At 34.4% G+C, this 18,001-nt stretch overlaps 1 protein-coding gene across 1 annotated transcript; it reads right to left on the bottom strand.

The window, feature by feature from the left end:
* Window positions 1–890: 890 nt before the first annotated feature.
* LOC106971431 (high mobility group protein B1-like) lies at window positions 891–1,430 on the bottom strand. Its single transcript, XM_053221921.1, has one exon. It carries the CDS (start codon window positions 1,391–1,393, stop codon window positions 998–1,000), a length of 396 nt encoding a protein of 131 aa, XP_053077896.1. The 5' UTR covers window positions 1,394–1,430; the 3' UTR covers window positions 891–997.
* Between the last annotated feature and the right edge of the window lie 16,571 nt (window positions 1,431–18,001).

Consider the following 18,001-nt stretch of genomic DNA (forward strand, 5'->3'; position numbering starts at 1 on the left):
GAATCCTCCGACCAAATTACAAAATGGCTGGTTTGATAAGTTTGGGATGTGGCTAGCCTGGTCCCTTTCCTGGGCATCATGATGTTGTCTGCTGCTGGCATTTGTGGTCAGAGTTGTAGTCTTTCTCAGATGGATCAGAGCTTAGAAATGAAAACCTTCTCAGTTAGTTTCCTTAGCCTGTATCTAGCTCCACAATTAGATGCTATGCACACAGTGCTTATTATAAGGTCATTTCTCTCTGCCTGGACAGGCTTCCTAGTAAGTCTACCAGCTCCTAACTCAGCATCAGTGCTGTATAGGGAACTGTCTGGAGTGCAACATCATCCTGCCTGACCACATTTCTCTGCCTTTTTTTTTTTTTTAAATAAAAACAATGTATTTACTTAGAAGTGTTCAGAATGTCAACAAAACAGCTGCAACTTATTTTTTTTTTTGCAATTACAGAGCAGTATTCAGTTAACAGAGCAACAATTATTTTGTATAAACTGTACCAGAGACAACTGAAGATGAAAAAACTACCATCCCCATATATAACTAATTTGTGCTGTAAACCAGCAAGAACCTGCTTTAAATTTCCATGCCAATTTACACCCCCACATTGCACCAGGCAAGGTTAGTGGCTATTGAAAGTACCACCAACACAGGGCTATCTAAAGACACATTTAGGAGTGTATTAACCATACAAAAAAAGATGCCGTACAGTTTAAAAACAAGTATTACACAGCCTTACATTCAATCTTTTTCTTTAAAAGGAACTGTGTACAGGGGGGCTTAAATGCTTTATAGACAAGAAAGAAAACTGCTAGAACTAACTTATTCATCATCATTCTCTTCATCTTCCTCCTCATACTCTTCATCTTCCCTGTCTTCCTCCTCTTCCTTCTTTTTCTTGCTTTTTTCAGCTTGACACTCCCTTTTTTGCTGCATCAGGCTTTCCTTTAGTCCAGTATGCAGCAATATCCTTTTCAGATTTTTCCTTCAGTTTAGCAGCCTTCTTTTAGTGGGACTGCTTGTCATCTGTGGCAGTATTATTCCATGTCTCTCCCAGTTTCTTTGCAACATTACCAATGGATAGGCTGGGATGTTCTTCTTTGATTTGGGAGCAATACTCAAAACAAAACAAGAAAAAGGCCAAAGCAGGACCCTTGGGTGCATTGGAATCCTGCAACTTCTTTTTTGTTTCCCCTTTAGCGGGGATATTAGCTTTCATTTCTCTTTCATAAAGGGCCTTGTCCACCTTTGCCATGTCTCCAAGTTTTCCCTTCTCTTTAGCAGACATGGTCTTCCACCTCTCTGAGCACTTACGAGAAAATTCTGAGAAGCTGACTGAAGCATCTGGGTGCTTCTTGCGCTCCTCTCGGCAAGCTAGCACAAAGAATGAATACGATGACATTTTGCCTCTCGGTTTCTTAGGATCCCCTTTGCCCAGGTTTAATTATTTTCCTCAGTGAGGCACAGAGTCGCCCAGTGCCTTTCTGGCTCTCTCGCCCCAGCACTGTCTCTATGGAGCTCTGCCTTCTTCTTTTTTTTTTTTTTTAATTTTTTAAAAAAGTTTTTATTTTTGAGACAGAGAAAGGGCATAAGCAGGGGAGGGGCAGAGAGAGAGAGAGACACAGAATCTGAAGCAGTCTCCAGGTTCTGAGCTGTCAGCACAGAGCCCAGTGGGGGGCTCAAACCCACACACTGTGAGATCATGACCTGAGCTGAAGTCGGACACTTAACTGACTGAGCCACCCAGGCACACCTGGAGCCCTGCCTTCTTAACGGTTCTACCAAAGCATCATGTGTCCCACCAAACACAACCTCAGAGAGGAGCAAATGTTGAGGCAACAATAACAGCAACACTGAACAATTATCTCAAAGAAAAATCATTATGTAAAGGGACTGTGAGAATCAGCAGCTGGGACTAAGCAGCTCATCAGCAGCCGGTAGGGTCTCTTTTTGAAGGTAAGTAAATTATACGAAGAAATCAATTTCTTCTCCATATCTGACTTGCCGAGAGAGTAAATCTGTGACTCCCGACACATTTATAAATTGTTATTTACTTCTCTAAAACTTCAAAATGGCCCTGTTTGTGTATGCATATATGAGAGCTATTTTTTTGGTCTAAGTGTCAGACTCCAAGAGGAATTACGAACATTAGTTTTTAAAAATGGAGACAAGGACAGACAATACTATTAGCTCTTGGTTAATTCTATTACAAAACTTATAGAAAAGTGATACCAGATTAGAGCTGCTACAAAAAAGAAGATTTTGATAACATCAGAGTGAATTTCATGTTCAATGACATTTAACATGGAAAATTGTCCCCTGGAGTGGACCAGCTGTTTACTTTCAATGATATCAGATTGAAAAGAATAATTCAATGTGTAGATATATGTCACCATGGGTAAGAATTGGTTTATAGCTCTCCCAAAGCTCATAGCGACAATTTACAAGGTAAACTCCTTCCAACTTCCTTCCTTCCAATATGTAAAATCATATTTATTGAAACAAATAAATTTCCAATCATGAATATTTGAATGAGATAATACAGATTAACTTGCTTAAAAATAATTTCCCTTAGAAAAACAAACCCAAGAATAATTCCACATGATGTAATGCATTTGCAGATTAATCTTGTCCTCAAATAGATGACTATAAAACATAGAAACCTGTCTCACTGTGGAGTCTCTGTGGAGATTCTTGAAGTTCCAAGTGCCCAGTTGCCCAATAAATGCTAATTGGCAGAGATGATAATGATATGTCATTATCATAGTAGCCAAAGCATGGCAAAGTGTCCCTGTGTTAGGTGGCAGTATGAGAACGAGGAGGGCAGGGGCATGTTTATGCCTTCTTCCTGCTTTATATCCATAATGGGGTGGGCATCTTTTCCTTTTAATCTGATCTTTTCTGTGTTTCGGTTATCTGGGTAAAAGGAAAAACAGGTATTGTGTTTGTTTAATCATTTACATAACCTTTCTTCTCATTTCGCTCACGCTTCTCCCCCTGTACACACACAAACATGGAAGCAAGTCAAAAGGCTTTTTTGGCAAGTTAGGATTCTGGTATCCTTCTGCTTATATAGATGATTCTTCTGCATGTGGGTTATGGGTTGTGGAAAGATTGTCACACATGGTTCCTGAAAACATCTACATGGCAAAATGGCTCCAGGTTTCTCATAAATTGACACATATTCGTATAAGTGTTTAGACTAAATACTTTAGAGAATCCTGGACAAGTGAAACCTAGATTCAGGCAAAATGAGTTACAGGCAAAATGAATTAGATATAGTTAGCTCTGATGCAAAACAGTATTTTAGAGGAAACAATTGACCAAATTCTGCATGTTGGAGCTTGATATTTCTCTCAACTTCCTCCAGATCTCAAACCCAAAGAAGAAAGTAGGAGGCAAAAAAGCGTTGCTCATCTCCTCAAGATAATACCACAGAAGCTCTAGCTCAAGTGGGAAAGGCTACATGTGGATCACTAAAACATATTCTTAAACTTAAGTTTTTAGTATTTTCAGATGTCAAGTGAAGGAACTCAAGTAGCTTGTAATATTGAACACATCTTTTCACGTGTTTGATTTTTATGTATTTTTTCAATGAAATATCTGTGACTTTTTTGCATTTTGGATTGCTTATTTTTCTTCCTATTGAGTGTTGAAAGTTCTGTGTACATTTTAGATACTAATCCTTTGTGATTTGCAAATGTTTTCTTCAGTCTGTCTTGTCTCTGAAGCTCTTAAAACGGTCTATCATAGAGCAAAAGATTTGTTTTATTTTCCTTTTATGGATTATGCTTTTTGGTGTCAAATCTAAGAACTTTTGGCCTAGCCTGGAAGCCAGAATATTTTCTCTTAATTTTCTTCTAAAAGATTTATAGTTTTATATTGAAGTTCATGATTTATTTTGAGTTACTTTTTGTATGAGGTGGGAGATCCATCAACCTTTGTGGAAAGGTGACATTGAATTGTTTTTTTTTTGCATTTTTGTCAAAGTCAGGCAGGTTTGTATAGATCCATTACCAAACTCTATTCTGTTCCAGTAATCTATGTATCAAAACCTCTACAATTTGCATGGCCTGAATACTGAAACTGTATAATAAACCTGGAAATCAGATAGACCGATTTCCTCCCAGTTTATTCTTTTTTCTGTCAACATTATTTTAGTCATTCTGAGATCTATACATTTCCATATAAATTTTGGAATAATCTTGTCTATATTTACAAAAAAATTTTGCTGAGAGTATGATAGGAATTAAGTCTGTATATCAGTTTGTTGAGACTTGACATCTTTACTCTGTGAAGTCTTCAAATTCATAATCACAAAATGTTTTCTCATTTACTTAGATCTTAAACACTTTATCATCAATTTGTAGATTCTGGCAAGAAAATATTTCACATGTATTGTTAAATTTATATCTATGTATTCCATTATTTTTGAGCTAGTATGTATGGTATTTTATTTTTAATTTGGTCATGTGTTCATTGCTAGTACATAGAAATACAATTTATTTTTGTATGTTCATCTTGTATCTTATAAACTTGGTGAACTCATTTGTTAATTCCATAAGTTTTTATTTTTATTTTTGTATATTTGTCAGAATATTTATATAGGCAACCTTGTCATATACAAATAGGGACAGTTTTATTTCTTCCTTTCTAATATACATATATTTTACTTTTTTTACTTGTGTCATTGCAGTGACTAGAAAGTCAGGACTATGTTTTATGAGTTGTGAAGAGAATATTAAATCAAAACTCAAATGTAGTACATCATCTTCTTATTCAGTTTGTGATTGGTTTCCCATATATTTTATAAAACTAAGAATTTTGATAAAGATTTTCTTTTCTGAAGACCATGCATAAACATATTTGAAAAAAGAACTCTTAATAATGTGAATTATCTAAAGATTGCTTCAATTTTCCTGCCAGGCACTCTATTAAGCATTATCATATATTTCAGTATTAACATTCTTTTTCTTTGAGAACCTCTCACTTATGGACCTGGCTTACAGGTCAAACATTATTCAGTTTTCCCTCTAAAATAAAAATTCTGTGATATTATGTGATAAAACTGTGTGGTAATTTTCTCATATCTTTGCTGAGTGTTGAAATATACGTGAAACCTCTACAAATTTCTTTCATCATGGCCTTCATCACCCTCTCGCATGAAAGCCCAGAAATGTCCATTTACCTATTTTGCCCCAAATTCTAAAGCTTTGTTTCTAATTTGATGCATATTTGGATTGTGAAAAATGTCCTAGAAGCAGTCATGTGCCAAAAATGTGAGCGGAGCATGTATGTATTCATGTATTTACTCCTAAACAGTATAGTCTGTTCTCTAACCATTAATGTGCTCTTTGGTTGATTTTGCTTCACTTAGAGAAAGCAGATGTATTTCCTCAGGCAACAGCTTACTTTTTCTGCAGTTGTCCAGTATGGGGTAACAGTGTGGGCATGTCAAATTTAGATACTTGCTCTGAAAGGTTAATGCTTCAGTAGCTAGTACTTTAGCACTATTTGCATGTACTCACATAATTTTTCAGGGCCATAACTTATTTATTTCACATTTCTAATAATGTAATTGTTGAAAAATAAGACTATACTATTTTGCCTATTTGGCAACTGAGGCAAAAATGAAAAAAACAAATCCTATATGAAATAGCTATTTTTAAAACTTACCAGTTATATCATTTCAAAATCTTTAGGGTGTATTAATTTCACTTTATAGGTATAGAGGAAGGAAACATGGATGAAATGTACTTTCCAAGGACATAACTTCATGATTTCTTAACAGCAACTAGAATGCAGATACCTTTCCAGGGTTTTGAAATATCTTGAAGGCAAAGAAAAACAATGTAACTGTTGGGTAGACTTTAAAACTCCAAGTTTAGTGAAGGCACTATTGAACTAAACACTGATTGTGCTACATTTAAAATCACTTTCACATTCCCACTTAAATTTTGGGTAATCACAAATTGATCATGAAAAAATTTACCTTTAGCTAAGCAAAAATTAGAAAACTGAAAAGAGTATAAATGATTTTAGAGATCTAAAGCACAGGATTAGCTATTACAGAATCAGCAGCTCAAAAACTCTCAAACATTTGCAAAAATGTCAGCAGGCAGATAAATGCTAAAAAGTAAAGGCAATATTTTGTAGTTCTTGAAAGAAGACTTGTTAGTCAATGAAGACAAGCTTAAGATTGATGTGCGGTAGTTTCGGTAGAGAGTAGATATAATATTAACCACCAAGATCATCATGCATGCGCATAATAATCATCAGATGGGAAAAAGAAAAGTCAATAATCCCAAAAATTGAAGTTGGAAGAAACAAAATAGTTCCTTTTTTTTTTTTTTAAGTTTTTTCATTTATTTATTTTGAGGCGGAGAGACAGAGAGAGAGAGACAGAGAGGGAATGGGGGAGGAGCAGAAAGAGGAGAGAGAGAATCCCAAGCAGGCTCCGTAGTGACAGCACGGAGCCCGATGTAGGGCTTGAACCCAAGAACTGTGAGATCATGACCTGAGCCGAAACCAAGAGTTGGACACTTAACTGACTGAGCCACCCAGGTGTTTTGGAAACAAAATAGCTTTTAAAAATCTCTAAAGAATATACTTAGAGAAATTCAAGGTAATATTACCCATATAAAACATAAACAGCATGATATAAATAAAAAACATTCATGGAGAAAAAATAACCATTGAAAAATGTTGAAAATAAAGATAATGTTAATAATTACTTTATGTGTGAGATGTAAAAATAAGAAGATAGATAACCCACCAAGATGAACTTCCCCTAGTTTTTGTTTCTTCAAAGTACTAATGTGATCAAAAGCCCTAAGAAACTATTGACTAAAGGAAAAACTAAGTCACTCCAGACACGAAAGCAGTGTTTCTCAAAATTTGTGGACTACTTATATTAGAAACAATGGAGATGTTTAATAAATGAGCACAATTTCCTGGACCCAGAAAACACCCACTAAATCAGAATTTCTATAAGTATAGCTGGGACAGATGCATTTTAGTAAGGCTTGCTAGGCAACCTTAAGGTTACTACAGTGAGTACAATTTAAAACTGTTTAAAAGGCTCAAACATTTAAAGTAATTTTTAGATTAAAAAAATTTTTTTGCACTTATTTTTCAGAGACAGAGACAGAGCAAAAGTGGGAGAGAAGCAGAGAGAGAAGGTGACACAGAATCCGAAGCAGGCTCCAGACTCTGAGTGGTCAGCACAGAGCCCGATGGGGAGCTTGAACTCATGAACTGGGAGATCATGACCTCAGCTGAAGTCGGACGCTTAACCAACTGAGCCACCCAGGCGCCCCCTTTTTCAGACATTTTTAACTTCTTTTTAACCTTTTCTGAATTTGAGAAACACTTTCAAATACTAGACCCATATATCTTTCCACTGCAAAAGAAAGCTTCTTTATGCTCTGTATCTCCATATTACACTTAATCTCTATGAAAATGTTTTTCTTCATTTGGAAACCTTCCTTCATCAACAAATTCTAAAATTCAGAACTCTTATTTAATTAGGAGTTAAAGTTATGGCTCATAGTGTGCTCATTAAATGTTTTGAACTGAAAGCGTAGAGGTTCACTGTCCAGCATAGCACTAACTAGCCACATGTGGTTACAGAAATGTACCTACTCAGAATTTCTATGACTTATAAAAAAAAGTAAAATGTCTCACTAATATTTTTATAATAATTAAATATTGAAATGAGTTACTTAAGAATGCAAACAATAAAACAACAAAAATCATTTTTAGGTGCTAGTTCTTCTAAGTATGTTAGTGAATTTATCCCATTCGCTCTAGACTATTAGAATGTATTCCAAAAGACTATATGTTTTTGTTTCCTAATCAGAAAAACATTCTCATTAAGCATTAGGTCCCTTGAGTTTTAAGCAACAGATTGCCAGGAGGCACGTGTGATATGATTAGGATATAAGGAGCATCTGAAAGTTTACCTTTGCATTCACCCTTTCATGTCTCAAAAGTACGGAAAATCAAATGAGGAATCTCTTAAGGTTTTAATTAATTCCTATTTCTAAGCACAGAAACTGTGACAAATTGCCCTGCCTACTAGTTTTTTGTTTATTTTCATAACTAGGTAAATTTAGGAAGTATAAGGCCAGAATTCTCACATGAAATTATCATTACTTTAAAAACTATTTCAAATAAAAGAGGAAGGGAGACATAATTTGTTCAGGGGAAGAACATACTAAAAAAATATATGTATGGTATTAATTTGTTTCATCACTACACATTTATTTGTACTTCATGCAAGCATAGATATTGATTTTTATTTTTCAAGAAAATGTCAAATTTCATAAATGGTAGGTAGAAAACACAGACATATTTTTTCAATTATAATGACATAATTACAACTAATTACTCTAAGTTCACCAGTTCCATTTCATTCATTTAACTATCATATAATTGCAATAGCAAACACTGTGAATATATATTAAGTCTTACCATGTTTTAAAATCATGTATACATGAATATATATGATTTTTGAATGTTCAAGATTAAGACTGGTATTAACATATTTCCACTATGGCATTAACTGTCATCATTTGTCAGAATAGGAAAGTGGGTCTAAAGACAGTCCTAATCTATTAATATTCAGATACCAATACTGGATCTCATTTACAGTCATATATTTAATGGAAAGTAATATATCACAAGGTGACTGAATGAAATATACTTTTTCCGTATAGACAGTACACCATTATTCAACTCAATACTAGAAAATAATTGTGTTATACATTCTATCGTCTCCCTGTCTCTGTCTCTCTTTTTTGGGTGTTTGCTTATTCTTAAGCAAGAAGTGTGATGGACAATTATTTTTTCTTTATCTGTACTCTGCATGATCATTCATCACTGCCCTGTTCCATGCTTTAGTATTTTTTGAAAGAAAGGTTATTTTAACCGTAAACAAAAGTGCTATGGGAAAAAATTTAAAGTGTTACTGTTACTACTAGACCACAATCCAGAGACAGTATGGTTGAAGAAATGCAGATGATGTATGTAGTCCATACATATTCATAGTATTTTTGGAAATCTGTGTGTAGAATGGAAATAAAAATCAAAGTATAATAATGTCATAGTATTTGAAAAATTGGCTCAAGAAAATAATTGCCACATTATCATTGCACATTTGCAAAAGTACAACAGTGCCTTATTTCTTATAGGAAATGTCTTGCATGATTTATAATTTTTATTTTGTTTTCTCTTAATGTTTAAGAGTAAACCCTCAAGTCTTCCTAACTTTCTAGATTTCATTTTTTTATTTTATTTTTATTTTTTTTTCAAAGTTTATTTTTATTTTTGGGATAGAGACAGAGCATGAACGGGGGAGGGGCAGAGAGAGAGGGAGACACAGAATCGGAAACAGGCTCCAGGCTCTGAGCCATCAGCCCAGAGCCCGATAGGGGGCTCGAACTCACGGACCGCGAGATCGTGACCTGGCTGAAGTCGGACGCTTAACCGACTGCGCCACCCAGGTGCCCCTAGATTTCATTTTTTTAAACTAATGCATGAGATTTGATGTGATTCACTTTACATTAAGTATCAACAATTATCACCAAACAGAAAGTAGATGCCCAAAAGTTATTTATTAAAGGAAAATTGTTTAAAATGGAAGGCATTTGAAGAAGATTCTTAAGATTTCATTAATAAAATAATCAAAATAAACAAATTTTTGTTTAAAGTTAATATTTGACCTGTGATTATGTTTTCAGTAAAAGTAAAAACAAAAACCAACACTTGATTTTGCTTCTTAATAAGACATAGAAGGTCTCATGACTTTTATTCCCAATATATTTTTTAATGTTTTTATTCATTTTTGAGAGAGAGAGAGACACAGAGCACGAGCAGGGGAGGGACAGAGAGAGAGGGAGACACAGAATCCTAAGCAGGTTCCAGGCTCTGAGCTGTCAGCACAGAGCCCGATGTGGGGCTTGAACTCGTGAACTGGGAGATCATGACCTGAGCTGAAGTTGGACATTTAACCGACTGAGCCACCCATGCGCCCCCTTTTATTCCCAATCTTAACTGCAAAAGCAAATTGGACTGTAATATCATATTATTCCCTCATTAGTGAGCTGAATATTGTAATAAACGAATTAACTAAAATACAGAGAATACCAAGAAATTCCTAGGGAAAGAAGATACCCAAAGCTGCTTTCATCCCTGATAAAGAGGCATGAGGAAGAGGGATCATTGGTAAGAAAAAAGTCACGTTTAATAAACTTTAACGTGCATGTGTGAATTGGTGTGACAGATGGGAATTACCAGGAGCTTCAGTGGCAGAGAATTTGTACCTACCATCTGCTTTTTCCCAAAGATTATCTCTGACTACTTGGGAATGGTATACCAAAATACTATTTCAATAGAGAAACTAAGGTTCAAAAGAGAACTAAGATTGGAGCAGGGCAATAGAGCTGAAAGAAATTTCTTCTACATAATCCTGGACTTCACTGAGGGCAAGCCGATGGTTTTTGGCTGCTGGCTTTTGAAGGCTAGCTGCACAAGAAGGAAAGGAAATCGCTTAGAAACTCTCTGGGTCTCCACTGAAGGCACTATAGAAGTCCTTCAAATGTTGGAGATATGGCAGCAGAGTAGAAAAATTCAAAGCCATGATTGAAATTAGAGTATGCAAAAACTCCACAAAAACCCTTGTTTTATGAGAATAGCAGAGGCCTAATACTAAAATTGATGAAACATGATAAGAAAAAAATGACAGATTAATATCTGTCATAAACATAGATGAAAAAATACTTTACAAAGAATTAACAAATTGAGTCTTACCTACAATATGTAAAAAGGATAAAATTTTACACCAAACTGAATCAAAAGTCAATTAAACTTTCAAGAATCAGTCCGTATAATTCAGCATGTTAACTGAACAATGAAGAAAATTATGTGATCATCTAGAAAGTTGCAGATTAAAAAAAGATTTGCGAAAAATTCTCATAATGTCAGTAAACTATGAATAAAAAAAAAATCCCACAATCTGATAATGGACACCTATAAGAAAACTTACAGATAACATCATAATAATGAAATATGGAAGGGCTGGCTGGGTGGCTGGCTGATCCTGGGTGGCGCAGTCAGTTAAGCGTCTGACTTGGGCTCAGGTCATGATCTCACAGCTTATGGGTTTGAGCCCCATGTCGGGCTCTGTGCTGACAGCTCAGAGCCTGGAGCCTGCTTCAGATTCTGTCTCCCTCTCTCTCCGCCCCTTCCCCACTCGTGCTCTGTCTCTCTCTAACTCTCAAAAATAAATAAAATATTTTTAAAAATTAACATTTTAAAAAATAATGAAATTGAATGTTTTAACACTAAGATTAAAAACAAGGCACATATTCTTTACCAAATGCCAACTAATTCATTTTTAATTTATCAAGATTATTTATATTTAGATATTTAATTCCTGGTGACTAAATAGATTCTCTGCTAATATCTGAAAAGTGTAAGAAGATAAATTAATTCTTCATATCAACAGTAGAGTAAGCTTAATTTTCTTACATAAAAACTTTCTGCTTAAAGGCACATTCTTATTTTCTCTATAAGAGGACTGAATATTTTTTCCACGTTCTAAAGTGTAGGCAAACAATATTAGTTTATCACTTATTGAAATAGGAGTCATAAACCTCATTTGGAACAAATTGGAGACTAACAGGAAATACTGACAAAAGGTTCACGTTTATTCTAAGGCTAAAATTCTTGATGCAGTATCTCGCTTTCCCTTTTCTAACTTCTTTCAGACCACAACACAGCTACATGTATTTTCCTAATTATATTAGTGCAGCTTATGTTCAACATGTCAGAGCAGCTTAACACTCCAATCAAACCCTTATAACTGGTGAGCATAACACATATACATTACACATGTATGAATAATTAATTAGAGGCTTTTGGATTCGTAGAGTATGTTATTTAGGTACATTTTCCCAGTGTGTACCTGGGAGAATCATTCAGCATTGTTCATAAAGTATTCCTGCTTCCAACAATAGAGCATGTTAAAAAGAGCAGCCTGCATTAGAAGTGGCTGAATCATAAACCAGTGGTGTGCCTCGGGGTATATGTATTTTGATGTCTGATTGAGAGTTATATTTGAAACCACTATTGTTTTTCTTTCTGTGTTCACATGACCTTCTTTTATGTGGCATATCTCTCCTAATTATAAGGAATTTTAATGGTTACCTTACTTTTAGTATTTTTAGATTAGGACTACCCGTTTCTTTAAGTTGCATTGTCCATGTTTTCCTTTCATTAATGTATATATATTGAGAACCAATTTCATTCTAGGCCGGAAATTCCATGTTAAACAAGATAAATACAATTTCTATTCCCAAGGAGCTTATATTTTAGGATGGGAAGTATAGATAATAAATAAACATGAAAGTATCATAAATATGTTATCTAAAAAATAAAATAACTTTGTATGAGAGAGAGTAACCAGGGAGTCATATTATATAACTTGGTGAGGTAATGCATAGGTCTGAGTAGAAACTTAAGAGTTACCCTTTGTATGTTAAATTTAAAATGTTATTTTCCATACCAGTGAATAATATGTCAATTAAGCAATTGAATGCATATGTTTGGAATTCATGGGACAGTTCAGAAATTGGAATTAAAAACCAACAACTAGGGGTAAAAAACATATAGATGGCACTTAATGTATTATACCTATATGAAAATGTGAAGGAAAGAATACATCGATTTTCTACAACCAAGACTTAACATAACATTTAGAGACCTAGCAGAGAAAAGGAATCAGGAAATAAGGAGTAAAATGTGAGAAGAGAACCAGTAGGGTGGTTTAGGTCAGACCATATCAAATAGATTTTAAAAGTCCATCTAGCAAATTTGGCATACAATAACAGAAAGATAGAAATTTGATATTATTCATTTACATAAGTAGAAAATAACACTACAAGGACTTATAAAATTGAATATCTATTTGAAGCTGGAGAAATTTCTAGAAAATGTAATTCATTATTATTTTACATAAAGTTGGTTATCAGTTATTATTTTTCAGAATATTACTTTACCCAATAAAAGTTTTCTTAATAGAATGTTCTTGCGTTTGACTTTCTTGTGACTCTAGACCTAGGGGTCAGCAAAGTTCTCTCATTATAACAGTCATGCATATTCAAAATGTTCATGCATATTCAAGTACTACAGATCTTTTTTGCTTACACTAAAGAATTTACAAAATGATAAAGATTGATCTTTCTCTTGTCACCCTTCTTTGAATGTCACTTGGTTTAGGTTATGTTTACATAAACTCTATCAGTTATACAATAAACTTGCAAAGCATGTTAATCACAGGTCAATTACGACAGATTTTATGACTAAAAATATACAACTAAGTTTTCATAATGTTGAGAAATATCAGAGAAAGCACATTTGATGGGCTTTGGTTTTGCATTATGATTTGTGATTGATTTTAAAGATACTTTGCTTTATTCTTTCAGTACCTATCTGTTATTGTCTGTTATATTGTATTTTCAACTTCAGATTGTGGAAGTAACATTTCAAAGATGGAAATTAATGCCTCCTATGGCCCAGTATGGAATCAGAGCCTTTATATCTGTACTTTTCCCCTAAAATCCATGTGAGTAAACTGTCCTTAACATAAGTATACTTGCCTCTATTCCTGATGCTACCTCTATCAGATCTGGTTTTAGAGTACAGTATTTGCTGAGGAGATGTTACAGAATGAATGTTTCCCCCACAAAATTCGTAAGTCGAAACAGCACCAATGTGACTGCATTTGGAAACAGAATCTTTAAAGAGGTAATTACAATTAAATGAAGTCATAAAGCTGAGGACTTAATCTGATAGGACTGGTGTCCTTAAGAGAAAGGAAGAAACACCAGAGATCTCTCTCTCTTTCTGGTATGTGCACAAAGAAGCCATGTAAAGACACGGTAAGAAGGTAACAGTCTGCAAGTCAAAAAGAGAGGCTTCACCAGAAACTGAATCTGCTGGCATCTTCACCTCAACTCAAATTTAGATGCAGCTTTTCTTTTCTTTCTTCCTTCCTTCCTCCCTCCCCCCTCCCTTCCTTCTTTCCTTCCTACCTTCCTTTCTTCCTTCCTTCTTTCCAAAGAACTTGAATTACAGGGAAGTGTATATATATATCCAATTGACTTTAAACAAGTTATCTGGACGCAAACAAAAAACCTCTGCCTTGAGGATCAATCACAAATGAGGCCAATGGTGGATTCCATTTTATAGATGCAGCATGTGAAAACTGTGAGGTTCATGGTTATAAACAGAGGAACACAATACATAGAAAAAGAAGCAAAAGTCCAGTCTTGCGAACATAACCAAGATAAACCTATAAAAAAGCATGATAAAAGTGTAGAGATACTACTATTTGGAACAATAGAGATACCCAAAATTACATCACTGGACATAAATAACAGTTCCCAATCTCGTAAACTAAGAGGAAAACGGTGGAAATACAAATATTATTCTTAGGCTGATAAAGTTGATAGCAGAGTGGGCAGTTTTTTCCTGCATTTATTGTTTCTCAAACACTATTCTTCTTTGTCCTTCTCTGCTTTATGAGGTTAACTTGTTTTTTTATATTACTTGGGATTCCTTTCTTCTTGGCTTCTATTTGGGTTCAGACGATACAAATTACTGGCAGAAGATTGGTGTGTTGGAGGAAAAGTTGGGGAATTATTTTCTTGGTTATCTCCCACCAGTCTATGATGGTATAGTGGTATATATTTTGTACCTATAGTCATAGTTACTTTGAAGCCATCCTCTCCCAAATTTAAATTCTCCCCATGTTCCATTTACCACCTTCCTTTTCCCTTTAAACCTATAAATAAAAAATAATTCACATTGTTGCTAGTTACTGGGTATATGAACTTCCTTTGTTAGTTTCTTTAATCCTATCCACACCTTTTTATATGCCCTCTTTATTAAACTTTTTTTTTAATTCTCTCCTTGAGTAAGCCATCCTTCTGGGACCTAGGTGATAAAATAATTAGTAGGTCTAGGAAAAGAACCCTCAAAATATGATCCTGGAACTTGGTTGGTCATATATTTGACTAATTTGTGGACAGCTTACTTTTTAAAAAAAAATTTCTTTTAATGTTTATTTTTGAGAGAGCTAGAGAGACAGAGCACAAGCCAGGGAGGGGCAGAGAGAGAGGGAGACACAGAATCCTAATCAGGCTCGAGGCTCCAAGCAGTCAGCACAGAGCCCGACGTGGGGCTCGAACCCACACACCATGAGATCATGACTTGAGCTGAATTTGGACGCTTAACTGACTGAGCCACCCAGGCACCCCTGGACAGCCTGCGCTCTTGAGAAAAAAAAATGGAAGGGTTATAATCTATGACAGGCGATGATATTATGATTACCTAACTTAACAATAGTGGCATTAGGTAAATCAGAATTAGAGGGTTGAGCATTGGTGGAAAAAGTGGGTGTAGCACTTAAGACATATGGAGTCAAAGGTGATTACAAAGTTTATTGGGTAGTCTGGAAGTTTCTGTTGCCCTAGAGAATATATAAAGTAGAAGTGTAATGCTTTGGATTAATAAATTTAATAAACCTGATTAAAAATCAGAAAAATTAGAAATCTTTTCTGAGAAATTTAAAGTAATTCCTTATCTGATGTAGGTTAGGCCAGACATGGCTAAAATTAAGCCTAGAACATGAATGCAATTCTTGTAGAGTAGAAGCACCAAATAAATACACAGCTCTGCCAGGAATCTTGTGTTAAAGAATAGGCCATGATAAGGAAGGCTTTGCAAACTAATGGAGCAAAAATGGAATTTTTGAATAGACACAGATAAATTTGATAATGTTGAAAACCGTAGTATGTCAGAAACTTTATTAAGAATAGAAACATCTTGCTATACCCATCTCAAGAATCTGAAAGAACCATTTTTTTTTTTCAGGCACAGAAAGTCTTAAACACTCCACGTGGGTCATTGTTTCACAGGAGATGCTTATTTTCCTTGGGATGGTTTAGCACACCTCCTTGCCTCCAGACTTACAAGAAGAGCTAAATCCCTGTGTACTCCTGTGTAAGAATGTATCTGGGAGCAGGGTTTGCAGGATTTGCCAGATTTTTGTGGCAGGAATCAGAGGAACATGAGTGTGAATGGAATCTAAGGGTGAAAGACAAAGAATAGCTGAGTGTAAGATGATTGTTAACATAATTATATCCCCCTAGGACTCAAAATTTATTACATTGGATTAGTTGTGTGGTTATAAAAATCGTTAGGACTCTTCAAATGATAGATGATGAACAAGTTGAAAACCAATACAAAGAAAAGAGTTTCTTCATGCTTAATGAGTTTATAATCACCTTCAAATAAAGCATGTGATCACAGAGGAAAGTTAAATTGCTATGCTATTATGTATGGAACATGTACACATGCATTATTCCAAAAAACCCCAAAGGATCATCAAGCTTTCCAAATTTTATTCTAATATCTTAATATACATTGACATCAATCAGATACCTAAATTAAATGTTCTAATTGAATTAATGTGATGAATTGAAAGGGGAAAAAAGTGATGTGTTCTTTAAATATCAGGTTTCCTCAGGCATAAATGTGTCAAATTTCCTCTTTAATTGTAAATATAAGTTACAAGAAATACTTGTGAAATGCAGGAATGATTCCCTTCTCAAGGCTTGTAGTAATATTTAATTAATCAAAAAGCTGGAAAATCCAACTAGAAACCTGTTGAGTAGGTAAAAGTTTATTATTCAGCTGTTTCACTATCCACTGATTTTAAACAACTAAAACAAGGACAAAACAAACATTCAAAATATCCCAGTATTAATCACAGAGTTTTTGACCTTTGTTTATGGGATGAATAAGTATTCATTTGTGTAGGTCTGGACTTTGTACATTTTGGAGTTGGATACAAACATTTTGACTCTAAGGGAAAGGTATTTGGAAGGTCCTTTTATAAATTTTTAAAACAAATATAATTTGTATTGATATAATTAGTATTGATGATAATAACATCTCCATTTACCCGATTTAAGTTGTGATGGATACAATCTTTCTTCATGTAATATTAACAATATTATCAACCACACTGGGAAAATTCTGGACCAATTTTTCTCAATCAGTGCTTTGCAAGCATAACATTCTCAATTTAGTCCAATAATATATAAAATATTTTTGGTTAAGGTGAATGTGCATTTCTGTTGCAAATTCCATGAAAAAAATAATCACCACAAATTTTATATCCAAAGTTCCTCCCACAAATAAAATGACAATAAATATATTGTTAAAATAAATATATTGTTGATAAAAGGGTATACAACGATTATCTGGATTCCTTTAAAAATATTTTACACGAAATGCAAATTTTAAAAGTTCTCTCTGAACCAAAGCACAGGTTTATTAATTCAAACAAAAGAATAACCGCTGCCATACATAATTAATTACTCTCCGAATAGAGATTATTCTATGCCATAATAGAAAAAATAAAAGGAATTAAGTTAACAAATAGAATTAACACAAATTATTACAAAGTGAGTAAAACTTATTTAAGTACATCAGGAATATTTCAGATTATATGACTGTTTTGTTGAAAATGGTAAATCTTTTCTCATATGACAATTAGTACTATGAATTCCACCCACATTTCTGAATTTCATAAGTTTTATTAACATCTCTGGATTTTTTTTCTCAATAACGATTCAGATATAGACTGCTTGTGTCGTGCGGTTTTCCCTTCTGAGCTTTTTAAACATCACTTAATTATCAGCAAACTAATGTTGCTGAGTGGAACCCTTGCCAGCTTGATGTTTCGTATGTCTTCTTCTATCTGTACTTTTGTGGGATTTCTTCTCTAGCCTTGAAATTGAGTCACTGCTGCAGTAGGAATCTTGGTGTTGATTGTTATTTATCAATTTCCTTGGGCAAAATGGACTATTTTTATTTTTTATGAGACCTTGAAAAAGACGAGTCCTTCCTTTTTGTCTATAATGCACTCTCTTAAAAC

This window comes from Acinonyx jubatus, chromosome B2, assembly GCF_027475565.1.
Source record: "Acinonyx jubatus isolate Ajub_Pintada_27869175 chromosome B2, VMU_Ajub_asm_v1.0, whole genome shotgun sequence".
NCBI classification, from domain to species: Eukaryota; Metazoa; Chordata; class Mammalia; order Carnivora; family Felidae; genus Acinonyx; species Acinonyx jubatus.